At 42.4% G+C, this 24,495-nt stretch overlaps 1 protein-coding gene across 5 annotated transcripts in view; it reads right to left on the reverse strand.

The window, feature by feature from the left end:
• Positions 1–1,055: 1,055 nt before the first annotated feature.
• ano3 (anoctamin 3) overlaps positions 1,056–24,495 on the reverse strand; it is a 33,049-nt gene continuing 9,609 nt past the window's right edge. The window contains exons 2-25 of one of the 5 annotated variants that reach the window (XR_008832100.1): positions 23,113–23,319; positions 19,776–19,903; positions 19,484–19,639; positions 19,292–19,392; positions 19,139–19,183; positions 15,134–15,268; positions 14,485–14,591; positions 13,659–13,714; positions 13,432–13,553; positions 11,764–11,898; positions 11,532–11,631; positions 10,455–10,515; positions 8,445–8,527; positions 8,144–8,284; positions 7,644–7,808; positions 7,147–7,412; positions 6,822–6,879; positions 6,477–6,574; positions 6,062–6,216; positions 5,798–5,950; positions 4,965–5,115; positions 4,688–4,874; positions 3,738–4,206; positions 1,056–3,590 (exon numbers count right to left, since the gene is read on the reverse strand). Coding sequence is in view for 4 of the 5 variants with exons in the window: in XM_056417242.1 (XP_056273217.1) it covers positions 4,024–4,206; positions 4,688–4,874; positions 4,965–5,115; positions 5,798–5,950; positions 6,062–6,216; positions 6,477–6,574; positions 6,822–6,879; positions 7,147–7,412; positions 7,644–7,808; positions 8,144–8,284; positions 8,445–8,527; positions 10,455–10,515; positions 11,532–11,631; positions 11,764–11,898; positions 13,432–13,553; positions 13,659–13,714; positions 14,485–14,591; positions 15,134–15,268; positions 19,139–19,183; positions 19,292–19,392; positions 19,484–19,639; positions 19,776–19,903; positions 23,113–23,319 (2,993 nt within the window). In the remaining variant the exon portion in view is untranslated. Of the gene's footprint in view, positions 4,207–4,687; positions 4,875–4,964; positions 5,116–5,797; positions 5,951–6,061; positions 6,217–6,476; positions 6,575–6,821; positions 6,880–7,146; positions 7,413–7,643; positions 7,809–8,143; positions 8,285–8,444; positions 8,528–10,454; positions 10,516–11,531; positions 11,632–11,763; positions 11,899–13,431; positions 13,554–13,658; positions 13,715–14,484; positions 14,592–15,133; positions 15,269–19,138; positions 19,184–19,291; positions 19,393–19,483; positions 19,640–19,775; positions 19,904–23,112; positions 23,320–24,495 lie in introns of all 5 variants that reach the window. The other 4 variants (XM_056417245.1, XM_056417244.1, XM_056417243.1 and 1 more) reach the window with 4 other exon arrangements.

Below are 24,495 nucleotides of genomic sequence, written 5' to 3' on the forward strand. Positions count from 1 at the left end.
AGCTGGGGTTGGAATAATGTCTCTGGAAAACTGTTTAAAATGTGAATAACGCTGCTGCTGCATTGGTGCTCCAGAAAGAGAACAGATTCTGTTGGTAACGGAGCATCTTTCTTTCTGCACGGAGCAAGACATGAACAAAGCACATTTCTTAATTTTAAATTATAATAAAATATATGAATGGAGCAATGTGTTAAGTGTGGATCCCAGTTTAGTGTGTTCCTGCTCTTATGTCACAAAAGAATAGGGATATAATAATCAGTCACAGCTATATTTCTAAAGTGTTTACTTTTTGATACTTTAAGTACATTTAGTGGTAATACTTCTGTACTTTAACTTTAAGAAGGATTTTGAATGCAGGACCTTTTCTTGTAATTAAGTTAAGTTGATGTTACGTTTCTCCTTTTACTTAAAAGTTAAATGTTCTGCAAATACTTTGCCTATACAGATATACTTATTCAGCCTTCTCGTTATGGTTTTACAATACCACACATCTATTTCCCTTAATATGAAATGACATCACTACAAAATAGAAATGCAATAGATCCACATCTGAACTGTGAAATGTGAATGCTCAGCCTTTTAGGCCAGTGTGTATTATATGTTGGTCAAAGAGGTGAAAGGAAATATGTTGGTGTGGGTATCCAACAGTCAGACCGAACACAATAAATAATAAAAGTATGAAGATTTGTCATCGCGGAGCTCCAAGTAATCCATTTCCTGCGAGTTTAGATCTCATGACATGAATGGAAAAGAAGTTTTAAGTGAAAGCTGAGCAGCAGCGGCAGACGTAATGTCGTAGGAACTACATTACTCAAATAGTGGATTTGTGATAGCAACAATCTTTTTAACTATATGTTATATAAATGCTTTTTGGCAAGAATATTTGTGGCTATTGCGAGTAAAAAAGAAAAGTCTCAGCACTCCTCTGGGCTCTGGTTTGTTCCGTCTGCAGATTTAGTTCAACTTGAATAGTCATGAAGATAATATCATCCAGACCCAGAGGCTGGTTTTTTTCTGTGGTTTATATCTTAATAGAAAAACAAATGAAGAGAAAATTTAAAAGATACAATCCATGGTTTATTACAGAAAAGTGATATCCAAATTATTTTATGTTACATTATTTTTACACATTTCAAGATGTTTTTACATGTAAACAGGAACGAAGTAAACAATGTTATTGATACACTTCATGTCACGACTGATACAACCCGATTGTACAGTTAAATATAAGGTCTTACGTCACTGTGCTTCAACGTCAAGTACATCACTCGCTCAAGCACAATCGTATTCGAGGCGTAGCATAGAACAGAAAGCTTAATCCCCCCGTAGACTGCTATATTTTCAGAGATGTGCAAGGTCATGCCATTATTACTTATTATGCAGTTCCCATATTGTGCTATCGCCAACAGCAGAAGGCATGAAGGCAGCCTTTCCAGCACTGTGCAGTATTAGTGTTCATGAGAGGATGAACCTTTGCTCTCAGAGAGATAACAGGGAAAAGAATAGTAGCTGGTTAAGTCAAAAATCCATGGTCATATTAATTCATAAGGACCCATATCCCATTCTGATTCCCTTTGAAGTGTTCAAACAGGGCAAATCGGAGGATTCACATATTCAGTTTGATCAGACTCCCCATGAAATTCAGTCCAGGTCAGATTATATCAATCAGTCTGGAGTCCAAGCTCTAATTTAGAGAAAAAACTCTTACAGTTTAAAATTCGGTCACATCAAGGAGCATCATGTCTTGTTTGGACTTTCGAAGAGGGTAAACACTGAAAAACGAGGTGATATGTTTAAGACGCTGTTAACAAGTTGACAGAAGTTAGCTCTGCTCGAAGCAGGCGTTAGGTCATGCACACGCCACCGTACAAACATACCAGCACATTAACGTCTGTTCAAAACTCAAGGATAACAACATGCATAGATTTTCACTGGTCACATCATTACTGAACCAACAACCTGCATCATATGTCTCCATACGGAACTGTGTGCTTTCTGATCTGCTCCAATACACTGACTGTGATTACGCAAAGAAAAATCAAACATGCTTTGAACTGCGATTCTGCATCATGGTCATGCAAACGCACTGCAGTGCAAAAATATATCTCTTAAAAAGCAGGACACCTTTGATTGCATCTTATAAAATATAAAACATCCGGAGGACACCTGAGAAATGTGGACGTATACTTTGTTTATCTGATGGAGAAAACGGGTGAACTCATACTGGTAGCACATCATTAAAAGTATAAAAAATATCACATACATCATAAAATGCATACAAAGAACAACAAAATAAACAAATAAATATGCAATTTTTGTAAAATGATTTTTTTCAGCGGTCTGCAATGCATTCAGGTTAGCAATGTATCTTTAGTTGTTAGATTGCTGTAACTCATGGATATTGGATACAAAATCGTATTTCCTCTCATATGATCAACGTAATCTAAACCTCCACTCATCTACAAAACACAACCCACCTCATGAGTGCTGTTCACTCAGCAGCTCTCCATCTCAACACGAATGCAACAGGAAGTGGTGAGGCCTCTGACTCAGCCTCACAGATGGAGATGTCGCTCGTGCCGACTCTTTTCCCCGCCTTCTCAAGCACATCCTGCTCCATGACATGACTTACCACAATAAAAGGTCATGACTGTGCATTCAACCAAACATCATTTCCTGTGAAGTACGTCGGTGCTCTTTATGCCTGAGGAGCAGTGGATGGATGTTTCTTTGCAAGCTGAACATCCAAGCCACAGGTATGTCGAAGTCCTCCAAGCTCTAACCACGCGTCAGGGCCTCCAACAACAAATGAAAACCAGCCCGCAAGCACACAACGGAAGAGCATATTTGCGGCTCCTGCATGCGAATGTATACATTGTTCATGAAGGGGAGTCGCATTACAACGTCTGCCGTGTATCCGAGCCATTGGCTGAGACCCGAGTAGGTAGTGCGGTGTGACTCGCCTCCAAAACAAATCCCAAACGGAGAGTTCAGAGAGTTTACAGAAGATCACACAAAAAGACGACGAGAGAGAATATTTCTTGCACTTGAAGTTGCACGTGCAGCACAAACAGGCACACGCGATGTTGGTGACACCGTTGCGATGCGCACAACTGTAGGCACGATGAAATCTCACGAAGTTCACATTTCCTCAACTCAAAACGAGCCAAGCTCAGCAGTAGCACAGACAGAGACGAACACACAGCGAGTACAGACACACGTGAACCAGGCATCGAGACGGGGCCTTTGTCTATCAAAAGGTACAAAGCAATACTAACATGCATTGTATAGAATGTCATAGAGGTGTCTTTGTCCAACGCACTGAATGGATGTTCACAGCCTCCACAATAAATGATGTCGTCATTATTTTTCTTTTTTTCTTTTCTTGCTGCAAATATGAATCGGCATGCATCGAGGGCAATATACAGTCGCTTTGCGAGAACAGTGTCCATTGTATCTCGGAGCCACATCACCAGAGTCTCTTTTGCAACGTGACCCGCTTGGTGCCAGGAGCTCCGTCACATGCAGTACGACCGGCAGAACGGTGGCTCTGCTGATGCTCACGTGAGAAAACCAGGGCCATGCTGCAGCTGTAGCTCCCACAGAGAGAGAGAGAGAGAGAGAGAGGGCAGGATGGGTGCCAAGAGTGAACAGTGGTGAACTGCAGCCCTTGATCTGCATAGTAAACATTACACTTGCACAGGATTCCCCCCCCCTCCCCATGGAACAGTACTGACCCGAGGGCGACCTGCTGGATGAAGCCAGGTGAGGCGTCGGGGGCGGGGCAGAGCATGAAACCAGGAGCGGCGCCAATGCGGGACGCGAAACAGATGGCGAGGGAGTGGTCAGGTTCCGAGGCTGACGCCAGGCAGGTTTTTTTGGGGGGGGGGGTCTGGTTTCCAGAAGAGAGTGTCTTTGGTGTACAGAATCAGCCGAGTGAAGCCAGAGTCTCAAAGCTAAAATACATGAAGAAGCAGGCAGGGGGAGGTTGTGCCGCATGGAGGTGGAGACGTGGCGGAAACGCTAAGGCCACTCGTGGTGATAATGCCGTCCGTTCTTCTTCTTCTCCTTCTGCAGGTGATCCAGTTCTGCCTCGTACATCATCTCCTGCATCAGGTACTTTTCCCTCCTCATACGATCACAGAGATCCTTGGGTATGTCCGGAATGAGGTACGCGATGAAGGACTTGATCCCGTACACCAGGTGCTGAGGAAGTGTGAATCATTCACGAGTTACCTTCCACAAGACTACGGCGCTTTAGTTGCCAGTATTTGCTGCACCATTCAATACAAAGGCAAAAGTTAAACCCGGTGAGCAACACAATAAGGAACATTATGTGCTCTATGATGTTTTATAGGTGCATGTTATGCCAGTTCTTTCCTCACTATAAAAATAATTGCAGACGGCAGCTTTGTCAGGACAAAAAGAAGAAACATGGTGCCATTTTTGGGCTGGACCACCGTGTCATTTTGGAATGATTGAATGTTTTTTTTGGGTGAAATTCCTCAACCTTCTGTCGCAGCAAGATCCAAACAAAGCATTACAACCACATCCAGATCCTGAGGTTTTACTTACAAAGGACAGCACATATATCATGAAAAGTAAAAACAAATATGACTTTTGAAGACTTAGGATAATTTAGTTTTAGCAGCTTGCCCTGATTGTAAATGAACAAATGAGTAGTTACCTCAAAGACGATGATGAAGGCCAGCCTGGCAGCCAAGACGTGCCAGAACTGCAGGGTGAATTTGTAGGGCTCTGGGCCCCAGGGCGGCGCTCTGTAGTCTCTGTACCTGCAGAAGGTGGACTGGCTGCTGTTCTTCTTCCTCATCTCAAACACAGACAGGCTGCTGTTCACGTAACCTCGCAAACATCTGAGGGAGGAAAGCAGAATCTATCAGACTAGAACACCAGCCCCTCTGCTGAGAAATAGCTACAGCTTACGCATTACATTAAGGACTTACTCATCCTCATAGTGGCGTCCCTTGCCAACACACGGGCCGTATTTGAAGGCGAAAACAAAGCGGGGGATGTAGTCTGAGGTGATGGCGATGACGAAGGCATTGGTGATCACTGCCAGCACGCCAATACCTTCAAGAATCCCATGCCAGATACCTGACGGACAAACCACAGGAGAATTAGGATTTTTTTTCCTACTTCATAAAATAAAAAACTGTAATTGCTTTGGCTTTTTTGATATGCTCACTTTCCTTCCTTGTGCTTCATTTACTATATATATATATATATATACACTATATATATATATATATATATATATATATATATATATATATATATATATATATATAGCCCCGTGAGGAAGGGGTTTGTGAACCGTGCATTACAATAAAGTCTATAAAGGCTTCTGTACTAACAAAGAAAAAAGAATCCCTCTGCCTTTTTGGAAATAGATTAATCTTTGTATGATCCGTAAATGTCAGTTTAGATCAAAAAAAAGAACTGAAACATAATGAGTTCATTGCAGCTGAGGATTGTTCGGGTGGATCGTTCCTTTAATTACAGGGCAGCATGCCACAAGAACCATTTGGTCATATATCACATGTCGGGTGGAGGGTGCTGTTTGTGATCGTGTCAGGAGATGGGCTGGCGAGGTGCAGCATATGGTGGTACAGACACAGAGGATGTAGGAGCAGATCTATCTCCATAGGATGGATAGTGGAAAGAGTTTGTTTCCCATAATGCATTACTGGAACAAAGTAGCTCTGATCTAAAAATACAACAGTCTCAGTGTGAGAGACAGAGAGGAGGTGTGAGGGAAGTCCAAGATCACACTGACCTATGTCAGTGGCTCGGGCAGGCATGGGTCTCCTCCACTGAGTGACAAACTTGTAGGCGTCGAGACGAATCTCAATAATGTTGTTGAGGAGCGCCAGGAGAGGAGCCAGCGGGAACGCCGCCACAAAGATGGTCGTGAAGCCAAACTGGAGCACTGCAGAGAAAAGAGCGTCTCGATTTGGGGCTCAAACAATGTACGAACGTTGATTTATTTACGTTCCCTCCTCAGACAAATATAACACTCAAAAAGAATGTAGTGTTTCACCCATTTCAAGGTACTCGTCCACCAGTCCATGGGCGTTCATGGGCTGCAGATTCCAGTCTTCGTCCCACTGTTGAAGCTGAGCTTTACTCTCCACATTCGGCTCTCCACCACCTCTTTTTTTCATCTTCCTACGAGACCACCAGTTCTGCAGCAAACTGAAAACGTAGCAAGTATCTAACTGTCAATTAGTTCTGACAATTCACTGAAGCCTTTTGCTAAGCCCCATACAAGAAGATTTGATGAGTTTCTGCAGGAGAAAAGCGTTTTCATATGCTAATCATCTAGAGGACAAAACATACAGAAATTGCATACAGTCTGTAAAATGCCAATCACAGGAATTTACTGAATTAACTAAGACATTTGCTTTTTCTAATGGTTCATAGAGAAAGAAGGATTATAATAAAACGTTACTCACGGATAACCGAGTTCCATGAAGTTGTTCCATATTTGTTTGAAGAACATGATGACTCCCATTTGCAGGCAGAGGTCAATCAAACAGCCACTCGGGTTACACTGAGCAAAACATGTTGAAATAACAAAACTGAAGCATCCATATTTCATGCCTGATAATTCAAAGCCAAACAATGAGCGTATCCTACAACACATTTCATCCAGTTCTGTTTCTTGATCCTAGAAATTGCGAGATAATGTTCGCATACAGGCAAATTATGTAAAGGATGAATTGGGTTGTAATTATAAATATATGCTAAAGCAGAAGGCAACAATCAGCACACTAATGATGATGCCGAATTGCACTCACCTCCTCCAGTCTCCATCGATTAAAGAGTTTATTGTATTTTCCAGGCCTTCCAGCAAACCTGAACAGATTGACATTTGCAACATTATATTCAATCAAAACTAATTAAGTCTGTGCTTGAGAAAAAAAGACACTTAAGGTGCTTATTATGTTCAATAAACCACAACTTGTCTACATTTTTTATCAAGGCGGCTGAAACATGAGGTCCAAAAACATAACTACACAGTGAGGAGGGGAAGGAAAGGAGTCAGACGCCATGACACGGGAGGTAAACATCTTTACACAATCGCTCATACAGGAACTGGAGAGTTCATAGCAGGCAGCCTACCTTCCAAGAAAGAAAGCGATGTAAAATGTGGAGCTGTTCAAATTTACAAACTGGAACAGGAACATCTTCAGAGAAAAGCTGTTCTCCCACTCAGAGTCTGTCCGTGGGTGCTCTGAGAGGGGGGGGGCGGGGAAACAGAGGTCGTTTGGGGTGGACATGGAGAAAATCCTGCTTGGGAGGCAAGAGATAATGAATGTATAGACACCTGCAGCATGTGGGCAAGGCTCACCTAAATTTGTCAGCAGATAGGCCACCTTTTCATACACCTGGCAAGATGATAGTACTCGTAAGCATCAACAGGGAAAGAGTGGAGAAGGATAATGATCATGAAAAAGAGAGGAAAACAGGAATCTCAGCAAAGAAATAAAAATAAAAAGAGGTATTTCTGGCTGTGGATTTGAAATTCCCGGAACAAAGTTCAAAATAAATGTTTAAATTAAAACATTTGTTGGACAGAATATGTAAACATGCCAGATGATGCGTGTCCAGACACCCACCACGTTGAGAGACATGATGATCATAAAGTTGATACAGACGCCGGTGCCAGAAGTCGCAAACTGCCAGTTCTTTTTGAGAAATTTCCAGTCGAAGGAAGAAAACTTCTCCATCGCGATGAGACGGAAAACCACCACGGCAAACACTGCTGTGAGAACGAGGGAAATCTAAGCAGAGATGGACAGAAGGAAGCATAAAGTACAGGATGTTAAATGCATGTGCAATCTAATAATGTACGACAGGGGTACCGATTAACTATGCAGGTAAACAAAACACTCATCATTTAAATGTAATCAGTCAACAGGAGAAATTAGGTCATCAGAAAGACATAATCTAGTATTTTCTCTCAATACTGTTTTCATCCAGCAGGGGTGGATGTTAAGCCACAGCCTGGTACGACACAAATGCTCCAAAAGGTGGCACAAAAAAAATAAAAAACAGTGACCACATTCTGAGGCTGAATCGCAAAAAGGGAAGATTATTCAAAGATCAAAGGGTTTACCATGAAGAAAATTCCAGACACAGAAACCAAGAGCCGGCTGAGCTTATCTGAGAGAGGCTGGAAAGGCTCGGGCTTTCCAGAGATGGGGTTAACTCTCTCCACCCTGGAGTACTTGGCTTCAAACTGAGGCCTCAACTCCTCCTGATTCAAAACACACAATCCAGTATGAGCTTTTGAACTCTGTAGTACTTTTCATTTGACATCAGGTAACCAGTGTCAAGTTTAAAAGACGTGCTGCAAGAACTACAATTGTGTGGTAATAAAATTGTGTTGGATCTATTTGAGGATGTTGCCGACGTACCTCCTCCTCCTCCCAATCGATGAGATCCCAGTCATAAGTCAGTTCTGCCCTCCTCCTTTTCCAGAACTCCAGGAATACGGTGGCTGCATAGGGTACCAGGAATCAATCCTAATATTGATCAACTTTGATATGTAACCCCCAGTATGATTCATAATGACTGCAGAGGGACATGAGATATTCTGAATGAAACACAGGCTGTTGTGCTGTGCGTGGCTCATTATGGAAAGTCATTACAGCCATCAGTTCACAGACTGCTTCGTTCCTGGAGATGTTAAAGAAGTAACAGCAAATAGGCTTTACTTTTACAATGCATCACCCCAAAGTCGCACGCTCCATTGTGTTGAAATATTTCAAAAGTGTTACTTTCTGTGGGCAGAATTCACTCTGGACGCAGTGTTTCCTTTGTGTCTGGCTCTATTGAGACTTGAGCTGCACACGACACCATCGTTCTTTTATTATACATACACCAGTAAAAAGGCTTTTATAAAAAGCAAGAATGGGTTAAGAAACCACCTCAGAATCAACATGTATGGGCTCCAATATATGTGGAAAAATATGTCTCAGTAGCATTAGTGCAAACAGAGTGAGGTGAAAGAACGGTGAACTCATGTATGATCTGTTCTGGACAGCACACTGTCACGTTATGCTAGTGACTAGTGTCAGTTTTCAATAGATTTACATATTATACACATGTGTGATTTTGCAGCAGAGGAAAGAATAATGAAAACTGGCATGAGTATTCAAACAATGCTGTGCTGCCTTAACACAACCCTCTTATATCTGTGAATATTTTAATTGTGATTAAGCTAAAAATAATGTATTAATCAATGAAAGGAAAAAAAACCTTCAACCCCTTTAATAATCAAGTACTTTTTTAAAGAAACACCTCAGCCTCAGTCCAAATGACTAATTATGAGAACTGGCTGTATTTATTTTAAATATTTGACAGTAAACTGAATATTTGAAGGTTTTCGACTGTTCGGTTAGACAAGACAATACATTCCCCGACATCACATTGGGATTTCAGACATTTCCTTTCCATGTTGTAGCATTTCTTAGTCTACCTGATTAATCAAGAAGGATTCATTGATGCCAAAACACACTTCACGAGTTACTTGTATATACATTTAAAGTGAAGCTAATTGGTTCCAGTGGAGACGATATATTCAGAACACACAAAGGAATTGTGGTCTTAAAAAGCCCCAGAATATAAATGCTCTTTCAGAACTGTGACTGCTGATAAAGATGTAGAAGTTTATAATAGCTCGACCCACTTTTGTTTTAAAAGAAAGAAAAGCAGCCTTCTCAGATGCCTACATTCGGTGCCCTGGGCTAACCAATCTTTCATCTGTATCTTGCACACACGCCCAGACAGAGCCGACCTGCAGTGGACTTGCTCAGTGGCGCAGTACAGTTACTCTGGTCCACATTGCCAAAAGCCAGAGACCCCAGTGAGCGAGGCTGGCTGGACCTCCCTCTCGGCTCTGCGGCTCCGATTGGCTTTCATTTAACCCGGACTCAGAACACAATGCGCCAAATGTTCCCTCTGTCCTCAGGTGATTATTTACCACGCTGGCAGTGAGAGGAATCTTTGCCAGACGCTGCTCACACTCTACATTACATCGATATTATAGCTGTGGGAACCAGAGCTGCATTACACCGCCATCATGGTGCAATTCTGCAACGCTGAACGATACCATCTCCCCCCCCTGAAGACATTTTTAATTATCTGACTAATTACATCAGGCCGGCACTGGGAGTGTGTGTGCAGACACTCCAACAGTAACACCTGCCCATGTTTTATTCGATTACGAATGTATTACAGAGTGAAGATCTTCTGTATTTAAACTGCAGAGTGTTTACTGTATTGAATTCTCAGTTTAAAAGATTAATGTGTTTAGAGGAGAGTGGAAGGACTGGTTTTATTTCCAGAAGGGTTTGTATCAAGTAAAGCACATAGCAGATGTAATACAACAAGTGTTCACAACAACAACAACATCCTCTACCTACCCCAAATAGCCATGAAGATGGCAAAGAACACAGTGCCGCCATTGTCAAACAGATGGGTCACCTAGAAACACAAGCACACGAAGCGCTGCTCTGAAAAAACAGGCTTCATGAAATGGGAGCTTCACAGATGAAACAGAATTAGGACATGAATTTATTTTCATTTTCAGCCGCTTCCCTTTAAAAAAAAATGTCAGGTCGAGACTTCAGAGTCTCATCGTTAAGTTTGACATTTCTTACAGGAAGAAGAGTTTGATATAATAGTTAATAATATTTATAAAAAGATGTGGATTCGATCCTTTGATGGAGCAAGCAAGCTGCTGAGTCTTGTTTCCAGTCGTTGTGCTAAGCTTTACTACATAAAGTAAGTGTGGATGAATACTGGCATCGGGAGGATACTGACTCAAGTAGCTGGGACGGATACTAATGACAATGGGGCCGATCTGTTCAATTCAATGTTTACGTCTGATAACACTGCGTCATGTGTCAGCAGCACGCCAGTAGACCGCACAGCTGAAGGAGCCATGGAGCAACCTGCCAACTGTTTGGAGGTATCTCTCTCTTGCTCCACCAACGGGTTCAACGATTACTTGTAAGATCTGGAGAGCCAATGTTTTGAAGGATGGCAGTATCACTGCAAAGTACATCCAAATGTTTTCACCAATATGTTGCTGCAGCAAATTGGTAGACTTTTTTTCAATTAACAGAAATTACAATGCAAGTGCCAACCTTTTAAATGCTGTACGATTTATTATTTAAAGAATTTAGAATTTAATAAGATTAGAGGATCCTTATACAATATCAAAGTGTCTTTCCACCTTTAATTCAAAAGGTGTTTTATTTTTTCAATATTAAAATTCAAGCATTAAAATATAGTTTTTCCATTTCAACTTCAACACTAACTGAATGTAATGGCTTTCAAATACATCATTATTTCTCTCTGATTATGATCTAGGGGTGCAGAGTTTTTGAACCTAGAAATATGTGTAACAAGTTTTTTCAAACGTGCGTAGAAGAGACTGAGAAACTGAAACATGCTGAAATGTTGGCACTACGGATGAATACCAGAACGGCACTGACCTTTGCGTAGACACAACTGTCACTGAGGTTCCACGAATCACAGGTATCCTCCTCACACATAGGACACATGGTGGTGTTTTCGGCTTCACAAATCTCTTTACTGGTGAGACAACGAATCAGGAAAGCAACAAGCAAGAATAATATACACGTTTTAAAATACACAATCTGCGTTCTATCAATTCAAGAGAGTATTTGCGTCTTATATATTCTGCAGCAGATTGTGTGAACTGACCTGACTTGGCTGGAGTCCATCGTGAAGAGACCATAGAGGAAGACAAAAACACCGACCAGGGCGGCAGGGATCAGCATGCCGGTGTACCAGCCCAACCATGCAAAGTAAAGACCAATTTTCTCCCCAAAGTAGCGCCTGGGAGAGAGAAGGAGAGACAGTGGGGTGAGAATTCACCAATGAACTGTGTTGACTGGTAATTAAACCTGACCATGTTCACTGGTGGTGGTTGTCGTGGCCTAGTGAAGAGACTGCAGGGCTGAGTATAATGCAGTGGTGGGGAAATAATCAATAACTGAATCTGCCTCCTAAACCACAGCTGTCAGGCTTCCCTTTACACTTATTCCACAACTGCTCCGGTAAAGCCGCTCAGGGGTAATTAGCTGCATCAGGCAATTCCCAGGTGTATATTCATATACTCTCCATCAACATCGAAGGACATGGCTGCTGAGGGAAAAAAGAGTCGGTATATGTAGATGTAGATGCACACTAGTATCCCAGTCGTGGTTCCTGGTTTCAGGAACAGGGCTGATGCACGCGTGCCTTATCACTACAAGCGAGCTCTTTCACACGGTTTTCACACTGCCATTTGATAGATTATTGTTATAAAAATATGGATTATAAGAGAGAGAGAGCATTTCTATTGCCTCCCAATGGCTCTCAACTTAGGCTCACGGCTAACGGTGCCGACGGTGCAAACTACGGGAAAAGTGCAGACAGTGCCAGCAGTGTTTACCTTAAGTAAAACCGAAGGGTGGGAGCTACCCACTCCACGACGATGCTGTCGGTTGGGATGGCGCTGTCAGCTGTAACCACAATATGAGACAATTGCAGAGCTGTGGCCATGAGCTACCCAGTGGGGCACGCTCATGTGTACTTAAAGCAAGCTTGGCCGGGCTGGCCATGTCAACAAAGGAAGGAGAAGCTTGAATAACAACACACAGAGGAACAGCTACTTAATTATCTGCTCGGGTAGACTTTTATCCACGATGCATTTAGCAAATAGTTTGTTGCTATATTAATGCTCTGAACGTCGTATATCCTTCGGTCCAGAAATATCAGACATAACAAGGTGTCGGGGCACGATACACAATCTTGTTCAGGCAGCCGAATGTGATCAATTTCAATTCAATTCAGTTTATTGTATAAAGCCAAATATCTCAAATTACCAATTTGCCTCAGAGGGCTTTACAATCTGTACACATACGACATCCCTGTCCCACATCGGATCAGGAAAAACTCCCAAGAAATAGAAAAAAGGGAAGGAACCCTCAGGAGAGGAACAGAGGAGGATGCCTCTCCCCGGATGGACAGAAGCAATAGATGTCATGTGTACAGAAGGAACAGCATTACAATGAATGTGACAGCATGTATGAATAATTAGTAGTTAGTAGTAGGTATGGACCACGATCCAGACCTCCACAATCCATGAAACAGGAGGAGGTAGAGAGGAGGAGGGGGGGGGGGGCATGGTAGGAGGCTGGCCCACCAGGCAGCAGACATCAGACACAGCCTGGTCCAATGACACTATCAGACACCTGAATATCTTTTAAATCAGGGCGATTAACAACTGAGTCTGTGTTGTATTTAAACAAGCCAGAAGCAGGCTCATCCAGGACACTGGAGCTCAAGTTAGTGTCCAACAGCAGCTCATGATGTTGTGTTGATTACCTGATGAGGTCTAGAGGCTGGTATTTGTACCAGATTCCCCAGCGGGCCCAGCGCTCATACAGAAGATGCCTGTGGTTCTGGGCACCGTGCGTCTTGATTGGGTGTCTGCTCTCGTAACCACCCTGATGAGACAAAGAGAAGGAAACGCTTGATTGCAGAAGGAATTTTACAGTTTGACAATTTGTAAAACTCGACCAATTTTCACCACAAGTAAAAAATCTTCTCACCTCATGAGGAGGAAATGCAGCCTCATATGTGTTGTTGCCCAATAACCGGGTGATACCTACAGTAGAATAAACCGTGTCACGTTAAAAGGATGCAGCCAGAAAAGCACAAGGACAACACATTAAACATTCAGTACCAGTCATGACAGAAAGAGGGGAGAGATATTCATTTAACCTTTTCACAGTCATAACAATCTACTGCATGACAAGCTGCATCAGTCACGCCCATCAGCAGCTTATAACACTCAGGTTAGAATTTCAAATAGCTCTAAATACTTTTGCTGGACCATAAATACTCGGTTTAAAATGACTCATAAAGTGACTGAATTAGCTGCAGCTACTTTACTGTCTGAGGCAGCAGTGAATTAAATGTTGTGTTTGACAGGACAACAGTGCCCTCATTTGCATTGTCATCCCCTGATTGAAACTGTAGACAGTGAGAGCACGAGCAGGGAGGGGTGGATTTAAAAGGGATTTTCCACTCTTGTGGTGGAGCTGATCTTATAAAATATGAATGTGAAGTCCGTTCGAGCCCTTCAAAGACCAAACTTTAATCAGCAAAACATGTCTGTGGCAGTCAGACAAGATAGGAGATGTGGGAATGGACGGGCAGTTTGGAAAGTGCCGATACCAAAAAGACAGAAGGATGAGAGAGATCAGCCACAATGCGGATGACGCCAACAGCTCAGCGGCAGCTCACATTTTAATTATCCCACAAAAAAACAAGAAACAAAGGGATTATTCCTCCCGACACGATAGTGACACTGCTAGAAATATTGTTTAGTATGTGAGGAGCAACAGGGGGAATGCCGCTAGCGCGGAGCCTTACCCATCTTTAATTTTCCATCCTCATACTTGGTGCGCTGCAGCACATGATGAACTATTCTGCTTCTGGTGGAATTGGAAAAGAAGGTCCCTCTATTGTTGATTGTGAAGCTGGAAAGTAACGGCACACCCCGTCAGTTATTCATCATGTAACAATCAATATCATCCAGACACAGATTTGAAATGGGAGCCGAGCTCATAATGATGCAAAGCTCATTAAAACTCAATCTGTGGGTTTGTGTTAATTCTCGCATCGTTATTTTAAAAAGTAATGTTGAGTCTGACAAATGAAGGAAAAGTGGAAACGCTTCACTGACAAATGAGATGAGGAGGCGAGGCCTTTCATCAACGTTTCTTTAAAATGAAAAAGAAAAAAACGTGGAGAAATAAGAAATTCATGAATATCTGTCCCTTTATTTTTCGATATCTTATTTATGATAAGCTTCTCTTTATCCTTCTGAGATCTGACTCAAAGCTATAAAATATACAAGAGAGCTGGTTTCTAAATTTCACATCCAGAGCGGGATGGATGTGATGATAGGAGAGGGACTCGGGACACAGAGCAGGATTAATATCATCCAACACTACAGGTGCAGATGCTGTCATTATGTGAGAGTTTCTGGCATGAATGACTGCGTGCATGTCCTCCTTACTGATGGATGCGAGCTCTGCTGAAGGGGGCTGTGTAGCAGTTGCTCTCCTGCAGGTCAGGCAAGGCCTCTTTGTCCAACTTCATGGGATTTCTGGGAAGCCAGCTTTTTATCTGACGACATCTCAGAAGAAATCTGCTGCACAGACATATGGAGAAAACAGGATTAACAGCACAGATTAAGATGAAGATTGTTGTCTTTGATGTGGAACAGTGGCTCCTAACCTTTTCCCACCAACACAGTCCTGACAAGCTCGCATCACCTCACACCCACTCAAATAAATGTGTGTCATCATATTTCAGCCTACTAACGTTTGCTTATGAGCTCTACACACTAATTACAGCTGAGGCTGATGAGAATGGCATTTCCCTTGCAGCCGTTTGGCCATAAACCGAAGCGTTGTACAAATAAAGGATTTTGACTTGAGATTGCCAAAGTTAGAATAAATTCATCCTGCGGGGGAACATGAATGTCAAGAGCACATTTCAAAGAAATCGATCCCGTCCAAAAAGTCAGAGGATCACAAAAGCCAATATAGAAAATGTCCTCTGGGCACCATTATAGTGTGTGGTGTCAAGGTAATCCATCGAATAGTTGTTGAGATAATCAGTCTGGAACAACGGAGTGGACCGAACAGACCAACGAGAGCTGAACATCAGTTGGCTGCGTAATATTTTCCCACTGCTTCTGCAGATCTAGTGGAGAGGTTTAATTCTTTAGACTCGGCTCCGATATGGATTAAATGAAGATAATTTGGATTCATGGGTGAAAACAGAAAGCGTTTTATGAATGTTGTTGTGAAGATGACAGGAACTCTACAGAAAGTAATGATATCAACCCAGCGAGCCGTGCCTACCTGCACACCGGCAATTTGTTCAGCTTTAATGGGATGTCAGTTAGTGATGGACCATAAGTAAACACATGAAGACTGTTTTTCTTTTTTGAGCATCGGCTTTGACTGCAGGAGCTCAGAGAAAATCATAATGCTCCTCATTGTTCACAATTACCAAGATCACTCTCACAAAAGTGCTTTGTTCTCAGTTGGTGGGTGGGCGAGTGACTCTTGTCTGTGCGATCTTCGTCTGCTATGTGTGCGTAGGTATGCGAGTCATCCAAGCACGACTATTAAAATATACTTATGATACTGGATGTCATGGCGAAATATTAATATTACCCATATTTAATATTATCTATGTTGTCAACTTACAACTTTTCCACTCAATAATGTATTTGTGATAAATAGTTTATTGATAGATCTGCATGATGAAATATGAACACAGTTACACATTTATTGCAGTCAAGCCCCACCGATCATGGTTATTATAATCAATAAAATGCTCAAAACAGAGCCAGAGGGTGAACGCAGTATGAGTTACAACATGTTTTCAGTTGAATAAAAAACAGAAGTCCTTAAAAATCAATAATATTACACCTCACTAACTGTTGCCTGTTCAATGTTTGACAAGGACTCAGATTGATACATAAACACACACACGTCTGCCTTCATTGCTGTGGCTCAAACATCATTTCCATTTCCATCATGGGAGTATTTATTAATTAATTAATTGACGGGTTTAAAGACTCTCAAAACGTGGTTTCATATGTATCTATAATCGTAAATAGTGATGACTAAATAAGCAACACATTCTAAGACGTTTTGTAGTCATAAACTCCACTAATCTTTCTTATCTGGACAGCATGGGTGTGTTTTACCAAGATTTGTTTGTCAATGGACTAAAAAAACAACTGTCATCAGATCTCAACTCAAATGTTGCAGAATCCTGATTGATGTGTGAAAGTATGACATCACCTTTTCCCACCTGAGTCCTTGTAACAGTTTAGCTCCACGCCTTCCTTTTTGTAACAGTTGTTTTCATCCTGTCACACCATCTCATCAATCCAACTCCCCTCACCTGCCTCTGATCACTCCCTCGTTAGTCCCTCATTCCCTTCACCTGGTCCTCACGCCCTTCTCACCTGCAGCCCATCCCCTCATTAGTCCCTCACTATTTTGCTCCCTCACTTTCACTTGTCCTCTGCCAGATTGTCTTGTGTTTTCGTGCCAAGTTCTCCAGTGTTATTGGAGTATATTCCTGACCTGCCTGTTCTGACCCTGCCTGCCTGCCCTGACCTCTGATTCTCTGCCCTGCCCCTTTTTGGACTTGTTTGCTTCTTCGACTGATCTCCCGGTTTTGACTAGTGATGGTGAGATGAAGCCTCATGAGGCATCGAACCACTTCAGCCAATTGGTTCGAGAAAGGGTTCATTTCTCGAAGCTTCATGTGCTCACGACACCACCTACTGGCCAAGTGCATAATCACAGGCAGCAGTATCTGAACCACATAATGTGATGCATTGAATTTTTGTGTCTGTTATGGCTGTTGGGAATGACTATGAATTACAAAAATGTATGAACAAATCATTTCTGTACATAAGTTATCACATATGTGCATAATAAAATATGTTTTGAATGTATTCTGTGTGTGTAAATGTTCCCAAAATGGTAGTATCATATGATATGGCAGGTTGTGTAATAATGTTATTATGTCACTTTAGGAAAATGGCATGGGCTTAAGCAGGCTGAGGACAGTGAACGTGTGTGTGTGTAACTAGGAAGAGGGGACTGAATATGCGTGTGTAACTTGGACAGTGATGTACAGGACAAGGGACATTTTATTCATTTTTATTCAGAAATAACAGTTTCTCAACAGTTCCATCTTATCACCTATCCTTCTCTCCTCACTCTCATAACTCTCCAAACTATCTCTCTCTAAACTCTCCAAACTCTCAACCAACAACCCACATGTTGAATGGAGCCTGAGGGGTTTATATTGCTGTCAAACCTCCCGGCAAAATCTGAACCACTTGCCGAAGCAGTCACGTGGTACAGTCGGGCAGCGAGGCTTCGGACGTCATCATTTTTGGCTCCTCCCCTAAATGAAGCAAACCTCGATACGCGCTTCGAGGAAACGCCCCCTCCATTACTCGACACACGCTTCGAAGCGTCGGCACATCGCGTAACAACACTAGTTTTGACCCAGCCTGTTTCCAACCAAAGACAGTATTCTTTGTTACTCCTGTCTGAGTCGTGCTTTTGGGTCCACTCTAATAGCGCCGTGACAGTCCTGGCCACTTCAAACCAGTGAGAAGGGCACAAGCATAACAAAAGAATCTAAAAGGCAATTTAAAAACTTGCTCTAAATTGAACAGCGCCATGCATAGTAAGATCTTAATCAAGTAATTGTTGAAAACAAGTTTGTTCCGGCCTTAAAGGAAAAGAAAAAAAGAGAGAATTTAAGTAGGTTAATAAAAGGTCTTTTAGAAAAAAGATGCCGATAGAAACTTTTTTTTCTTGATTTGTGTTGGTCTGTTTCCATCTGCATTCCAGTGAGATTAAGATATGGAAATGTGGAGTCCTGTGCAGAGCTCGGTAAACTCACAACACATCAAAGCGCAAGTGCGTCTCTCTAAAAATAGTATGCTAATCAGCCTGTGCAGCTCCAGATATTTGACTGAAAGACCACACGCTTTTCACAGAAAAGCACTGCCAGTGTTACAGTATTGTACTCCTAACAATGCCCCTGCCTTGTAGGATCCTGAGCTTTATTAAAGGGTTGGAAAGTTTAATGAATCAATTCAATTTAAACTAACAGTGCATCAGTCAACTGCACTGAATTACAAAAAATTTAGTGACTCTCTAACCTTTTCAGTTGTGCACATGGGGGGGGGACTTTTCAATAAAAATATATAATCGCAGACTTTATACATACTGTTTATATATATTACCGTTGATAAATCCAGGATTAATTAATGCTTATTCAGCGGTTAGGTTAAAAGATATTCTCTTCTGAGGTGAATGATAACGTATTGAAACACCCTCCAAAGCTCACATCACGACTCAAGCCTTCTCAGCTGTGCCACGTATTTCATTAGAGGCACTGGAGCATCCAGCTCCCTGCCCCCACATATCAGCAGGAAAAAATAATCTTATACCCTATATCTACTTACCTCCCCAAGGTTTTGCTCTTCCAGTCCGTAAAGTAACATTTTTTCCTTAAAGAATGAAAAGGAAAAAACATGTTAGAGAGACTGGTTGGAGACACCAGCCACTGAGGAATAACAGCGTTGAAGGCTCAATCTTTTTTCTCCAACTCCGGTTACCTGAAAGGCATTCGGATGTTCATCTGCTCTGCATATTTACAAAGCGTATCCCAAGGAGCGTGGACCTTCACAAACATGATGTCGTTGTTCGTCAACGAGGGCTTCACGATTAAAAAGAAACGGGGAGTGTGAGAACCGAGTTGAGCATTCAAAAGGAAACGAAAGTCTTCTAAAAGCAAACGTGTGTTGTACCTCCTTCTCCAGCATTAGACCCTCACCACGGAGATTCTTCTCGAAGGTGCACCTCTTTTCCACCTGGAGACTGGACTTCTTGTAAACCAGAATGTAGTCAACGTGCTTTTTCCCATCTCGGAACAACAGCCCAGAGTGCCGAGCTCGATTCTTTCCCTGTAGACAATGATCCAGATGCAGGGATGTGAAACACAGGCCGGCTGCTGAAGCTTCTCAGTGATAACACAACTGTAGTGTAACAGTAGTTATGAACAATCATGCTAATAATCAGGGATTACTGGGAGCGTGTTACCTTACGTGAATCAGCACGGGCCTCTAGTTTAACCCGGGTGACAGGCTTTTGGAGCAGGAAGGACTTGTCTGCCCTCGTTTCACACGTCGTCACCTCTGACTCCTCCTCGTACTGATCCTTTCCCTCATCTGCTGCACACAGACACAGCACGTCACTGAACTGGTAACGCACCACCAAGACATATCCTCTCTGCAGCGAGTCTTCTGTCGTTGGTTCAGTCAATATATTTTTCTTAAATCAAATTGCCATCACTGAAATAAGCTAAATCAAAGTTAGTTACATGTGGGTGCCAGCTTGAGAGCAACCACTTAATGCAATTTAAACCGATCCGGTTTCCTTCTTTCCTGAATTCGTTTTCGTCCCACTGATGTGCACAAGCAACATAACGTTTGGTTAAAAACACTGTGAGGCGGAATGCACTGCAAACTCGTTTTCTAGATGCTCAGTGTCTTGAAGCCTCATCAGATTGCCGGTCTTTGCCACAAACAAGAAGACGTCTGCCAACACAATATGAAGGTGTTTCCATTTTCAACCTGGTGCAGAATGTATTGCTTTAATGTGGAGCAAAGTAGATTTAGTGGGTATAACAAAGCCGACCATTAGGTCTAAATCTCATAATACATGCACTAACAGCATGACATCGTTCACACCCCATAGCTATATGGGGCTGTATCATTTCACAGCACACGTTACGTGTGACAGCTTGGCTCATTTCTCAAGTCCAATGAGTCCAATTCAGCGGTACTAAGCTTGCCGTTTCCACAGTGATAAGTTATTTGCAGTGCTATGCTAAAATCAGGTTGACAAATCTCAAACCATTCAAACAATATCAATGACTAACATTTTTTTGTTTTGTTATGGCAAATATGTATGGAAACAAAGCTGCATTGATCAGCTTTTAAAGCACCGACCCACCGAGACTTCACAGCATCATTTAGTAATTTAAGTCAATATCGAGGCTGCACGTTAGCACATTATTGGGCCTTGGGCAGAAACAATTTAGCTTTAATGGAAAATCACTAGCAGTTCTTTCTTTAGTTAATATTTTAATCAGCATTTTGATCCAGGCTGGGATTAAGAGAAAGCTGTCCCATCTTCTGTCTATTTGGAGATCACAGCTGATACTCTTTACAATAGATATATATCGCCATAGAATAGTGAAAGGTCCCCATAGCAGCTTGCTATTGATGTCATTAGAATAAAGTGGAAGTATATATCTAGTACCCATTACAAAAACAATTAACGACGTAAAAACAATTTCATCCAGTACAAGGAATATCACAAGTGATACAGCTTCAGGCTAGAAGAGAAACTGTTTGGGGTGAAGTGTCTTGTTTTCAGACATTGATGTGAATTTCCTGCACCCTAAAAGCCATTACAATCCATTTGTACCCGGTAATAAAAGTGTCAACTCTGCAGGACTTTTAGCAACATGAGGCGCTGTAAAGAATCCAAAGCAGTCTGAATATACGCTGCTGGATGGTGCTCTGTTTTCACACAGATGCAATGGGAATCTATTGAAGCATTTTCAGTTCCAGGTGCATAATAACATACCTGTGAGCTTCAGTAAATCAAGGACAATCACAGTAAAAACTAAACGTGTTACATTTTGGGATAACTCTCCATTAGACGTGCACCAGCTTAGTTAAACCCCTCAAACACATCTATCGGTGCACACAGGTGGGAAGCTGGTTGGTCTGTCTGCACCACGTCTGCTGGCCAAGAGGAAACCTGTACCTCGGACGTCTATTCTCAGCACAATGACAACTAAAATAGCAACACCTCCCTTGTGTTGCCTCATCTGCATGGAACTGCATCTCCATTCCCACTTCTGCACACTCCACTCAGCAGCAAACTAGCAAAGCGTTGAGCAAAGGGCATCTCAATGTCATGAAAATACCACCACGTTGAAGTGCTGCATGCGCTACAGCCCTCGCCGTCAATGGCCTTTGAATACTGTTGAAGATTTTAATGGGACTGAATAATGTCCCCTCTCCAACGGGCATTTTGAGTTGAAGTCCATTTTGTGAGGTTTTATTTTCTCCCCCCTTTCTCACTGCCTCTGAATGCGCACAGGTCACATTTGACTGTTTTCTAAATCCTCTGCAGCATTATCACAATCTGATAAATCAGTAGTGTGCACGCGCACGTGCCATAATGTCACCCACATGACGGCAATCTGTGCTGCAACCGACTCTGTTCCTGTAAAGCATAACAACAACAATACAGTCCAGGCAGAGTACTGAGCGAAAGATGAAACACGACATACAGACAAAATAAACAGTTTGCATCACAGACATGATGTTTATTTCCTGTTAAAGGCTTCGTTGTAGGTACATTGAGTAGAAAAAGCACTGCGTACAAAGCTGATTCATATTCAAGCCATTTAACCCTTGTGTTGCCTTAGGGTCATTTTGACCCGAATCAATATTACACCCTCCCCCCGCCTTTGGGTCATTTTGACCCGATTCAATGTTTCACCCTCCTGTTACCTTTATATTTACTAACATATTTTACCCTTTGGGTTCAATTTGACGCCAGCAATTAAAACCTCCAGAAAATTATTAGAATTAATATTGTTTTCCAAGTTTAAGTGTGAGGCACTTTATGTTTGTTTGTTGACTACCGAAAGAACACCGACATTAAACATTGAATGGGGTCAAATTAATCCTAAGGCGGGAGGGTGTAATATTGATTCGGGTCAAAATAAAAGAAGACAACTGCATAGTATATATATTGTTTTGGTCAGTATAAGTCATCTTTGCATTATCATTAGCATAGAAGGTATTGTAAAAAGGCTTTTGTTACAATGACTATTGTGACGACCCTCTCTGCCACTGGCTCGTGTTCCTGCAGGTGGGCGTGGCCAAGGGTCATCAGGAGAGTGGAAACACCTGAGGTAATCAGCAGCATTGGCTACACCTGGGCCTTCTGTGCCAGTGCTGCATTTGAAAGGCCCTCTGGTCTCAGGAGCTCTCTCTCCATCCTGAGGCCCAGTTTGGCTGTCTGTAGGAGGGTAGGGTTCGACCCGACCCGGTGTACAACATATCACACACACTTCGCACGCACGCACTCACCTCCACCACTGAAGCTACTGACTCCACACACCACTGTGTATTCTCCCTAAATTGTGTTCATGCTACCCAAGTTAAATAAAACCCTTTCTGTTAACTACTACTTGTGAGTCAGCCCTTTTCTTGTCATGGCCGTGCGGCCCGGTCCGTGACACTATCCTAAAAGTTAAAATCAACACGTGTCAGTGAAGATGACTGAAGCATCTTATGCACTAACGGGTGTCAGGAAGACGACAGTCGGCGGCTCCTCTCAGAAGACTGACCTGTCTGCGGGGGCAGGAGGCTGCAGGAAGTGCTGAGGCTCTGACTCAGAGCCTCAGCTTCTGGTTTGAGCTCCGGGCTCAGAGGCACAGACAGGCAGTGGTTGAGGTTGATCGGATGAGTCTGACTCTGGGCCAGACAGGGCAGGCTGCGGCGAGACGGCTTCAGGCTCTTCTCCTTCAGGATCTCGCTGATGCTGGTGTGCATGCCTGAGGACCACAGGAAGCTCATTTTAAAAACATATTTAGAGATACAGAGAACTATAAAACTAATTCCTATATACATTTAGCCATTTATCCATTTCTATCATGTTTAAAGTGAAAAATAAAAACACAAATTTAATTTGGTCAGAGACACTTTGATTAAGCTCTGCTGGAACACATATGACCTTAAATGTATTACATAAGGTGGAGGTTGGGTTAGGGCCGCGACTTCCAGCAGCTAATGGCATCGATGCCATGAAGGTCTCAGCAGAGTCGACAGGAAGAAGTGTCAAGTCATTACGGATGCATGACTGGGCGTCACTAAACAGCTGGTGGCCAAACGGGAGATGAATGAGCCTGTAATGGGGAAGCATGAAAGGGGCGCAGCACACGTCTGTTTGAGGCAGTACTCAGCCTGTATCTCTGAAGTGAGCTGTATAATGTCTGCCACGACAACCATGGGGAAGTCGTCAGGCTTCAGAAAACCCAAACGAACTGAAGCCTGGCAGTTTGAAAGACGCAGGAATTCACCAGGCAGGGAGGCTTTCACTCAGGCTCCAACTAACTTGTATTAATGGAACATGGAGTCCAGTGTTTTGGGATCTTGGCACCAACAGTCAGGATGCCTCTGCTGCATTCATTTTGACCATGCTTTTAAAAAGCTCACTCGGTAGCCAAATTTAGGAAAGTCCAACTCTAAATCACTGGCTATCCATTACACCGTGTTTTTAATGAACTCCGAAGTTCATTCAGTGAGCGACTCAGGATGCCTCGGTGTTCCGCTGAGCGACTGAGAAGGTCTTTTGTTCCAGCAGCACTTCGTTTTTTTATCTAATCTATTCTACCACTTAAAGCAGCCGATGCCAAAAAGCTAATGCAAATCGACAGCACTTTAATGCTGCATTCGCACATATTTATGCATTTATACAGTAGCTACATCATATTTTGAAATACTTACTGAATGAAAACGTAGGCAATACATTTTAAATGTCAATCAATGTATTGCTTAAATTATTGATCCTATCGTTTCATTGTGTTGGTTATTTCTCGTCTTATCTTGCAAAATATTTAAAAAGAGTCGCTTTCGAAAAAAAGAAGAAAATGATGGAATCGTAAGCAGATTGGAGAAAAATGTATTGTAAGAAGATTTATTCACGATCCAAAGCGTGAGCCGATAAGAAA

This window comes from Pseudoliparis swirei, chromosome 6 (genome assembly GCF_029220125.1).
Source record: "Pseudoliparis swirei isolate HS2019 ecotype Mariana Trench chromosome 6, NWPU_hadal_v1, whole genome shotgun sequence".
Lineage (NCBI taxonomy): Eukaryota > Metazoa > Chordata > Actinopteri > Perciformes > Liparidae > Pseudoliparis > Pseudoliparis swirei.